General features: G+C 40.4%; 1 protein-coding gene across 1 annotated transcript in view; it reads left to right on the top strand.

The window, feature by feature from the left end:
* Window positions 1-321: 321 nt before the first annotated feature.
* enox2 (ecto-NOX disulfide-thiol exchanger 2) overlaps window positions 322-11647 on the top strand; it is a 123461-nt gene continuing 112135 nt past the window's right edge. Inside the window, exon 1 of the mRNA XM_085363490.1 lies at window positions 322-500. Coding sequence (XP_085219616.1) covers window positions 479-500 — 22 coding nt within the window. The 5' untranslated portion in view covers window positions 322-478. The remainder of the gene's footprint in view (window positions 501-11647) is intronic.

Below are 11647 nucleotides of genomic sequence, written 5' to 3'. Positions count from 1 at the left end.
TGGCATTCAGCTCAGCAGCCGGTGCGTGTTAGTGATTTCTCTTGTTCGCTTTGAGTGACTTGCCGTAGGGGGGGTAGTTCGGCTTCAGCTCTCCGTGAAAACATCATCATCTCTTGACAGCCCATCATAGCTCGGGCTCGGCTTTATAGCACGGTGAATAGCGGGAGTTTTGCCAGAGACGCTAGCTCCCACGGACACGCTCTCAACCTGAACAGTTCGCCTGCACGCTGCGTGTGTCGGAGGCGAACTGTAGTGTTCCCCTTCAGTCACCAGCCGGGCGCGTCGTGAGGGCGGGCTCGCCTGCCGTAGCTAAAAGGTCCCGCTTCGACTAGCTGCTCTCATTGCAGTCCAGTCTGCCGAGCGGAGCGGACTGACTGAGGAACAAGCCCCGTCTCCATTCAAGGATTTTTCCTCCACTTCATACACTTCGTCCTACAGCACAGGACCGACGGGAACCGCACACCGCCTTCTGTGGACAATGTTTCTCTTGCAGTACACAGGTATACACGCGTCAAGTTTTATTCTACTCCCGGTTATATTAACAGCAGAGATGTTATTTATTTCTCCCCATCTACTTATTCTGCTGCAGGCTACAGTACAGTGTATTGGCGCACGGCAGTTAGCGCACGTTTTGCCACATTTTGTCGCTCATCTGCGTTATTTGATGGAAGTTATAAAAGCAGGCTTGGAGATTTCCTAGCTGTGTTTAGTCTCTAATTGTCGGGCGTGTACCAGCTTTTGAAACCGCAATAGAAGAGCCGTGCTGCCCGTCTCCACTGTGGTAGCGTTGTTTTTTTCGCGTGTCTGAGCATTTGATGTACAACGGGTGAGCTTTATAATGAGAAATGACCTGCAGTATTTCCCTGTGCGGATGTTACAGTTATCCCTGTAACGGAGTCGTAGCTCTAATCTGGACTAACCAGATATGCTTTTTTATTGATGGAAGTTTTCAGAATGGGTTGAATCCACGCTGACGCCGGATCACTGCTGTTGAATATCGCATATTTTCACATGCCATTCAGTCCGGTTTCTGTTGTGTTTGGGCAGCATCACCGAGCCTGGTGAGACATTATACTGGATGGGCCTATCTCGCAGGGTAAGCAAGTTGTTTGGTTTCTTTGCTGCGACGTCCAACAATTAGGATTTCCGTGTCATTTATTCCCGGAATCCCCGCGACACATAAGCTCTGTTTGAAATGGGACATTTTCTCTGGGCTCACAGGATCTAATTAAGCAGCGATGTTGTTTGAACTCTCACATTAACCTGCTTACTCTGCGTTATTCTGCCAGCCCTCTGTTTATAGTCAGGGTAAATTTGCCACAGATGTCCCACAGCTTTGTTGTTGTTGTTGTTGAGTGTTCTAATCTTAATTTTCTTGAGCAATGACTTGTCTCAAAGATTAGTCTCGTGTCATTAATTTGCCGTATTTCCGAATGCAGTGAGCGTAGTGACTAAACAAAGCGGTTTCCTGTTGCCCACTGTATATGCAGGAGTAAAGCAAAGTTGGCACACCTGTGAAGAGCAACCATCAATCTGAAATCCTTTATTTAAACATCTTTTAAATGTTTTGGGGTGGTTTTTTTGTGTGGTTATTTTATGTCACTATGCAGTGATGAAAAAAAACATAAGTCTAATAAAACAAATGATTCAGGGGGGGCAGAGGCTAGTGCTCTTGTCCAGTGAATTAGAGGGTTTCATTTTTCCGTTATACTCTCTTTTATCTTGCACAGACAGACAGGATCGGTTCCCTTCTCCTATTTCCTCCCCTTCCAGAGGCACAAACATGCCTTGAATCAAATTGAGTGAATGGAGGTCGAGTACCTCCCTATGACCACTGGGAGAGAATAGGTCCATCAGGCCTTGTGACAGCCATTTACCTCCACACTGCTTTAGTCCTCTCTGATCAACTGGCAGAGCATCTTTAGATTGCCTTTAATGGCGTGAGGGAGGGGAGGCACTTTGCTCCCTAGATCTGTCAGAGAGACCGGATTTATAGGTTGTACATAGAGTGCTTGAGAAGCAGCTTAAATATTTCAGCTCTCTTTGGCATTGGATGATAGTGCTGCAGAACAAATTAAGACTGAATACAAAGTGGACTGCTGTATAATGCCAGGAGATTTAGCAACTTTGGAAACTCTTAAATTTTAATTGGTTGCTGCATGACAATTTGCAGTTTCTAAGTGGAGCTCTTATAGCAGTGCTGGCTGACGGAGAGAAAAATGTGACAAAAGACGGGGAAAAAGAAAAAATATGACTTATACGATTGGGAAATGTTTGATATAGTGAATAAAACGACTTCAGTGACAGCCTGACTAAGCAGGAATTTACTTGGTCTCGTCATAAATTGCTCTGTGTTTAGTAAGTTAAAACGTAGACATCACATAGGATGCTCTCTCTGTGCCTTAGCAATTCAAAGTCAAATCGCATGCCTTATAAGTGAAAAAAGGGAAACTAAGATAAATACCATAATAACTACACAGGACTATTAAGAAACTCTGTTGTTATATTTAAGGTGTGCTGGGCCTGGAAAAGTAAGCCAGCTGACTGGAGACCTGCTAGTTTATTAATCTTTGTGTCACAGAAAGAAGTGTTTGTGGCAATCACGAGCATATCAGTTTAAAATGGAAAAGCAATTGGCTTCAGTTTCATCCACTCATGCGATAATCTCAGAGAGTCATTTCCTGACTCAGCCGGCCCATTGGACTTCTGTCACCTGACTGCTCCGAGTTGCACTGACAGACAGGTAGGAAGCTCTTCATATTACTGATGAGGAGAGCTGTGCACTCAAAAAGTGTGAGTTCCACTTCAGAAGCTTTGGTAAAGTGTTTGGTGGTGTCTGTTGGGCAAATCTAGCTAGTCTGGGTAGTGCTGCTTGTACTGGCATTATTAATATGGCTAAAACATTTTAACTCATTGGTAAGAATCTATGGATTTTGTAGAACTGGGTGAAAAACCTCACTGGGATCCAGTATTATCTACTTCATGTACTCTGTATCACTGTAGTGTGCATCCAGTCAAAAATCGAATAAATAAAAGTAAAGCTGGCAACTTTATAGTTTAGAATTCTGGCTTTTTATATAAAGAGAGAAATGTTACCATTTTACCTCACAGAATTATCAGTAAGTTTTTAATATTTGTACTGTTCAAATTTTGCCAGGGGCTGCTATTAGATTTTGACCAGTGAGATTATGGTAGTGTGTGTTTTGTCATTATGGCCAAAAACAGTGTGTGCAGAATTTTGACCTTGATATGCTCATGTCAAAGTGAAACAACTGGTTTCATTTTCAGCCAGAATTTCAAGGGTTTTCTCTTAAAGGATGTCCTGATGTTCCCTTAGTACACTACAAGAAATGCAGCTGCACTAGCTGTTTAAATCCTTCTCTCCCTAAACGTAGTCATGTGTTTGGCTTACAGATCTATAAAAGCGCCTACTTTTTTCCTCCCCCAAAGATTCCCATTTACCAATACTAGTAGATGGCGTTGTTGCATTTATCTAAAGAGTGAAAAATATGGATGATCTAGAGAGACCTAACTAACCCTAGGTGTTTTTCTAAACAGCTGTTGTTTCCTGGGGTTATACTGCTACTTGTGACAACTGATAACTAAAACTAATTGGTAAGTTTTAGAGTGTAGAAATGCATAGAAGTTTTCCATAAACCTTATTTGTGGATAACAGTGTTTCATCCTTAACTTTCTGTCTTGAAACAACAAGAGCCATTCATTAGAAACACATTACAAAGCTCCCAATAGGAAAATGATGTATATCACCTTTTACAAGGTGGTTGGCTACTTTTGTCAAGTTATTTCCTTTCATTCGGTGCTATCACTCCTGCACCATCTGTTAGTCTGATGTTTAAGGCTGTTGGTGTGGTGGCTTGATTGTTCGCCTCACTGCTGGTCCTAAATCTCTGTAGCAGCCTACTGTAGTGTAATGAATGTTGCTAATTCCTGTGTCTAATGCTCACTTGTATGTGCCCTCCAGGAATCCTACTTAACTTAGTCTAAGTGTTCAGCCTCTGAATTACAACAGAAGTGCTAAAGTGAAGCTAAAAATCTGTTCAGGTTAAAGAAATGTATATTAGCTTGTGGAAGTTTCCTGTGAGGATCAGCAATGTTGGCAGCAGCCGCAGTTCAACCTGCCATCTGGTATTGAGTAGCTAAGAGAGCTTGGCAGCCTGAAGGCAACCAACTCGGGGGCTCCAATGCTATCACCGACAGAGCTCTTCATTACTAATCACTTTCAAGATAAGCAGCCACGCAGAGAACCTTGAAATTGGAGGTAAGGACTTTGCAACAGCAAGTTCAGGAGCTACATGAAAGATGAAGTGAGCCATCAGACTTATTCTACATTTAAAGTTTGTGAGATGGGATTGTGGCTGCAGTGCTGCTGATTTAAACCCAGCTGACAGTCCCTTTGAGCAGAAGACAAGAGAGTAGTGGTTTGAAGAAGCTGGATTATTCTGTTCACCAGGGAGATGCTGTACAACTTTTCTACATTTTCATGACTTCTCTCAAAAAACCTATACTGAACACTTACGTCTTCTGCAGTGGTTCAAAAATTCTGTGTAATTTGCAATCCCATGGGAGTTTTGGTAGGCTAAGCCAAAATTTAACAAAGAGATTGGATCCTGTCACTCAAATAATGTTCATGTGCACCCATATTTCACAATGGCTCGCTCTTAAATGTAAACACACTTTCACTTGTGCCGAATCAGTTCAGACCCTTCAAACCAATACTATTTGAACTGACATGGCCTGCATAAAGGGGGAAGAAAGCAGTAGGATTAACAAAGGTCTGGTCAAAAGATTATGCACTGAAAGATAAATTCCAAGAGATTTAAACATGGCAGATATGGAACGGTGATTAATAACAGACAACGTAACTCAAGTTAAATTTATATTGTTCCTAACTTTTATATGTTATATGTGTTGCTTATAAGAACTAATTGGCCAACCTTTGGTTTGTGGACCTCGGCATTAGCTTTGTGAACTAAGGTAGCGGTCCCCAACTTTTTTTGCGCCACGGACCGGTTTATGTCCAACAATATTTTGTTGGATATTTTAAGGTGTTGCGGTTAAATACAACAAAATAAAACCAGTACCGCTACCAAAAAAGATGATTTATTCATAACACACGGGAAAAGACCCAGAGAAACAGAGTTAACAATAAAATCATAACAAAATAACGATAAAGATGAAATACCCTGAAAACCATAAATTTCACTCTCGAGGACCAGTACCGAACAACTCACGGACAGGTACTGGTCTTTGGTCCGTGGGTTGGGGACAGCTGAACTAAGGTGCACACACCAGTCATAATTGACCGGTTAAGCCTTTACAACATTAGGCAGCAGCATCCTAACAAATACACAAAAAGTTGTTTATATAGATTCACTGACTCACTGGTCAGGGACTGGAAATGGCTGATGCTCTGCCTGGGCTGGTGATCATCTAGTGAGTCTCGGATTTCAAGCTGATTTATTTTACACATTAGCATGGAACTTGTCATTAGCATGACATGTCCATGAGGAAAATCGTTTTGGGTACAAGACAAATAATGATAGCTCTTTTGGGATGTATCATTTCATAGTAATGGAAGATAAGAAAAGACAACTCTGACTGAAATGGTTGTACCTGGTAATGTGGTACTTCTTGGATAATAATCCTTAGTATTTATTTTTAAGGTATTTGTGCTGTATCAAGCAGGGCCAAAAAAAACCCCAAAATACTTCAAAGTAGCAAAATGTATACCATGATGGATCACCAGAGGGATGTAGGACACAAATGTTGTACATCCTGGAAGTTAATTGTGCCCACTGCTGCTTCAGAGATGGTATTACAATAAATCATCTCCCTTACAATTGTACGATAAATCAAGCCACTAAGTGTAACTTCTATATCACAGTTCCATTTTATTTGGATTTGTTTTTCTTTGAATGTAAGAATAATGTATTGCATATACTGTGGATTCATTTGGGAGGAGACAAAATGTATTAAAATAAGTTGTATGGTATTTATGTCCCTTTTGCTTCTGTCCTGTGAATCAGTTGTATAGGAGCTGACCCTCTTGGCCAAAATCTGTCCTTCACAGCATCGATATGTTTAACATTTCCCCCATAGCTTAGACCATGGTTCAGCAGTTTGGACCAAAGAACAGGGGTGTCCAGAGATTGCTTGTCTGGAAAGCAGCCATCACTCTACTGTAATAGAGACTGAGAGCTTGGATTTATATGGCTCTTACTTTGGGAAGAAGGATTGGCTTAAGGGGGGGAAGGAGCTTGAAAACAAAATGGTACCAGAATGGATCCAAGAATGCATTATTAATAGGGTAGCAGAGGTTCTCTGTATTCTGTCTTTTAGGGGCATTTTGCTTGTTGGTGAAGCTCTACAAGTAATAACTGTGTTTTTATGGAATGATAGAATGGCTATGAAAGACTCGCTAACTTTATATTCTAAGCCATGTTTACATGATGCCTTTACCCTGTGTGGAAATCAAGTTGAAAGACTTGGGGTAACCCTGGAATTTTCCATTTGCAAGAGACATTTCTGTGGTGAATTTTTCTTTGGGGTGTTTCTTTCCATTTTGAATCAACAAACACTTACTCAAAGGTCCCCACTGTGTAGAACCTTTTCATAGCACCAGAGAAGAGAGGGGGGGAAACCCTATCTGAAATGGAACTAGACCAGCTCAAAGGAAGCCCTGTACTTGCATGTTTACTGCACTGAGTCTGGCTAGAGTCAGACCCCCGCTGCTGGATAAATGCAAGGTTTTTTTTTTTTCTGTACTCAGCACATCTTACTGGCCAATATTAGTTCTGTAGCTTTTTTCTTTTTTATGAAAGGTCAGCATTTATGGCAGGATGATACAACACCAGTGTAATATATTTCTTTCTTTTTTTTATACCCAGGAATGTGGTTTAGTTTCCAGTTGGGTTCTTTAAATTATAGCTCCGTCTATTTTGGAACATTGGAATGACAGTTGAGGTCAGCATTTGGTTGAACCTAAGAACGTCAGCGACATGACTGGTGTGAGTTAAATTCAGGACGCGCACATAGATGGATTAAGTTCACAATTAGACCCTTTACTGGCCTTTTACTTTGGTTTTTAGGGAAATAAATATCCAAAATCTCAACAGTTTATCATTTGATGCAACATGTTGCAGGTTAAATAAGTTAAATAAATGCTCATGACATTGCATATGTAATCCACGTAAGCAGAGTTGGTCAGGATATCGTTAAGGTAAAGAGTCAGCGTTACTCTGGTAGAGTTCTTGTTATTTCTGAAGAGTTAAAGAAACAAACATACAGAAAAATAATCCAGAGTATGGACAAAGGTCCTCTATAAGGAGTCCCAAATTTGATCTCTCACTCCAACATCATTCTCGTTTTCTGTAAAAACACAGTGACATTGCTGCTGTTCATTAGCCCGATTTAAGAAAGCACCTCTAGTGTGGTTAAGGCTCAGATTACACCCATTACCACACTGGCAAAGTGTCAACAAACATTCTTGTGATAATGTGAAAAAGGGACTCAGCAGTTCAGCTTGAGCCATGTGAATTGCCACTGCACCTGTTCTTTGAGTTTTCATGCTTCTCATGAAAGGCGTTTTAGTGAATGCTGGAAAAATGAGCAAATGGAGTGTAACCGAAGCACATACCAAGCAAAATGGTTTATATTAATACGGTACATCTGCAGCAAGGTATGTTTTGTTTTGGCTATCCAGATGAGATGGAGAGAGCTGGAGCTGCTTTCAGTGCCAGCTTTAAGTGTAAGCATAGATCTTTGCTGTGTGCCATACCCCATCTCTGTTACCTCTGGAATATAGGGTTTTTTTAATAAGGGAGAAAAATTGCCAATTTAATGCTTGATTTGAGAGCAATATTGGTGTTGATATGAGGTGAGAGTTGTTAGATAAAGGTCCAAGGACTGAAAAGCTTCTGTGTGAAGTCATAAATCCTCAGGATTGCCCATGAAACTGCTGTTTCAGTCAGACATTTAAGACATGAAAGAAGTCGATACCAGTGTCTTCATTGATGCTTGATGGACAATTTTTATTTGATTCAAATGTTGATAAAGACTTTTAAGGAATATCCAAAAGCAGGAATGTTGGCTTTAAGGAAATGTAGCTTGATATGTCTACACATCTTTAAATACTTGTTGATTGTTTTCTGTCAGTCCCAGAAATCGATAGTTGTGTCTCTTTTTGGCTTTGCACAGTTCATATAGCGTTGTTTGCTGATGTAAATTCAAAAATTAATTAACATAATCATTCCTAGATGCTTAGTGGTGTTCGAAGTGGAAGCTGTGACCTTTCGGACATATGCTGACAACAGCTGACTTAACAGCAGGGCACTGAATACAGCCATTACAGACAGAGAGGTAATTGAATTCACAAATCACCATGGCTCTAGGTTTATGGTGGCATTGGACTTTATGGCTCATATGTCAGAAGCTGGTAGGCAGTTTGTCAGAGGAGGCTTGGTAGGAACAAGAAGGTGGTGAATGGACGACCATCTGAACCTCGCTTCAGGGTGGCTCCTAAAACAGCTCTTCCAAAAGAAATCCTGTTAAATATTATAGCTTTTTATATAGCTTATTGAAATGGACCAAAATATGATTCATGGCTTCTTTGTGTCCCGTTTTCTTTGATTGAAATTGTCTTTCTTACTGCCTTCTTGTAGTATTTTCCTTTTATCCTGCCCCTCGTTGTGCTTTATTTCTTCAAACATCAGCTTCTCCTCCTTTTTCGTTTTGCTTTCCTTGAAGGCAAAGTCAAATGTATCTAATGCAACAGGGTGGCTGATGATAAAGTGTGTGTATATGTTTGAAACTGGGTGTGAGGAATAGCTAAGAAGAATCTTTTCCCTGCCTTCCTCTCAGAAAGCTAAAACATACAGCAGGTTCTCAGTCATGCTTTCTGTGCCTGTCCCAACAGAAGTCGAAGAGGTGGATCGATATGAAGATTAATTATTGTGTCCATCTTGAGGGTTGCACCGATAGCCTGTATTTTTTCTGGCCTCTAGTGAGCACCCAAATGCTTCCCTTTTTGACGAGCGTTGAAGCTTTAGCTTGTTAGTGTGGTCTGTGGACCGAAGCTGCACTGAGAGAAAATTGGACCAGGCTCCAAGGGTAACTCGTTGAGGCTCAGTGCAGCTCAGCTTAGCACCATCACCAGGCAAACCAGGGGTCCCGCAGCATTTTCTGGGCTTATTGTAACCTCCTGGATATTAGGTATTAGGTTACCCGTTATCTAAGGTATCAAAAGGGGAAGAATATCCTGTAGGCTATGGTGAAAAGATGGCTTTCTCCTGAGCTCACTGCATTTTTTCAAGAAACAACTCCAGGCTAAGAATATTTATAATCTTATGTGCAAGCCCATAATTACTTGAAGTAGAAATGACTCCTTATGTACACTGCAGTGGATCACTCTGCTTCTAATTATTTAGCAGGAGTTTGTGCAATTTATCACTGCGTCTTTTTTTTTTTTAAAGCATTTTGATGTATTGTATTTTGAAATGTCTAGTATGTCATGTCAATAAATCAACAGCATGTGTTTTGAGTATAAGCCTGAACTGCCTATACAGGAAGAATTTGCCGACAGCAGAATGATAAATTTCCCTGTTGAAGTCCAATGGAGCGTTTTAGTTTGATAAAGAAATGTCGAAGATGTGTCATCAGATGAACTTGAATCAGTCACAAGTAGGTGTCACTGGGAGATGTCGGGAGCGATTATGTCGCTCCAAGCAATCACTGGTTAGACTGAGGAAGATGATAATGGAAAACATTGTCAACGTAACCAACAATCTATCTTTCGATTGAGTCCCCTCAGAAAGATTTTTGCATCCTTATGAGTTGATTGTGATGTGCTACCTTAATGGATTGATTTTTCCAGATTTAAAGAATGTAAAGTCCTAAAAAGCAAAAGCATGAAACAGTAAAAGTCTCTGGCTTTGATTTCATACTGTATCTAGTTTTGTCCAGAGCGCCCACGTAGTACCTTCTTGAATTGTACATGCAAGAGTCATACATTATGCAGAAGAGCTTGTCAAGTCCCTCACTTCAGTCTAATCTTGATTGGACTGTTCAGAATGTAATATAATGACAGTAATTCTGCAGTGTAGAAAAACTTGTCCAGCTCTAGTTAATTAAGGAAAAGTGTTGAAGTCTAATCTCTGAAGGATGATACAGTTAAAAAACGCTTACTTTTGTAAGTACATTAGTACTAAAGTATATTTTGTGTTAGTGACATGTTAACTTTGACATTACAATGTTTTGACTCTCCTTTACTATTCCTACTCAGAATTTCACATTATTTTGTGGTTATTTCACTGTTGCAAACTGTCATGCTTGTCACACTCTGTTGCATAGAAACAGAAAATATTGTTTGCGGGAACTTTGAGACACGGCGCTCATCTTTACTTGCCAGTCGACACACAATTGCACTTTCAAATCACTGCTGGAATGAAGTTGTCAGCACTAAGAATGGTGAGGACAGCTGAATGCGTGACTGCGCACACATACTTGGGCGCTTTGTTGGTGTGTTTGCTCTGTCTGTATCGAAATGTGTACTGTTGGAATCGAGAGCACAGCGTGTCAATCGCCTATTTGCGTTTGCATTCAGAGATTGAAGATTTACAGAATGGAAATAAAATGACTATTAAGTCACTATGTGTGAGGATGTAGCAAATAATTCTATTCACTATTTGTTACTGTAACAATATATTGTTAATTAAATGCAAAGAAGTAATAAAAATAAAAAATGCAAAATTTGTCATTTTTGTCCAATGAACTGAAGTTTTATTCCATACTTGAAGAAAAGGTCAGTTCATGTAATGCGTCTGTCAAGAGTAAGAAGACAAATTATGTTCTGGATCTTGACCCAGAGTTTCAGCTGACCTTAACGGATACTACAATAATAAAAAGGTGTATAAAGCGTAAAATATATACCACAAGTTTCACAGGCGTGGATTAAACCTAGTCCCAGACTGAGAAAAGTTCAGTGAAAATTTCTAATGATCAAAGTTTAGAGTCTAGGAATAGGTTTAATTATTTCTTGGGCTCTTAAGTATAAGGGTGAGGAGGGTCTGCTAAGAGCAAGACCACTGTTTAGTATTTTTGTGATGGAACTGAAGTTCGGTAACGACTTGCACATTTTTCTTATAGTTTTAAATAGTCTGTCATTGCCCCCTCTCGCTTGTCACACCGTATTCTCTCCTTTTTTCCTCTGTCATCATTTTAGCCATTAATAACAGTGCAACTACAGTCTCCAGTCTGCATGCTCTGATGAGTGATGGATGGATAGATGGCACAAAGAGAGTCAGAAGAGAACAAAGAAAACACAGGAGTGGAGCCAGGCTCAGCCAAATCATAGCCTCCAGTGCTATCCTCTTGCAAGATCTATGGGGCTTCATTTGTTTGTGCCGTTTTGGTAATTAAACAGGGGAGGCCCACTCAGTGGAGTCTGGCTGCTGGCTTAGTTTCTCTACCCTAATCTTCCCATAAGACCAGATAATTAATGGTGGAATGGCAGGAGTGCCCACAGTCCTTCTGTTAATGGAAGGGATTCATCTTACTCCATGTTTCTTTATTCAGAGCTTGGCCATGGTGTCATCGCTTTGGTGGACGAGAATATCGAGACTTGGTATCT

This window comes from Diplotaxodon limnothrissa, linkage group LG2 (genome assembly GCF_057381915.1).
Source record: "Diplotaxodon limnothrissa isolate DT_005_m linkage group LG2, D_limnothrissa_male_GT1.1, whole genome shotgun sequence".
Taxonomy (NCBI): Eukaryota; Metazoa; Chordata; class Actinopteri; order Cichliformes; family Cichlidae; genus Diplotaxodon; species Diplotaxodon limnothrissa.
This window is presented reverse-complemented; position numbering and strand designations above follow the sequence as displayed.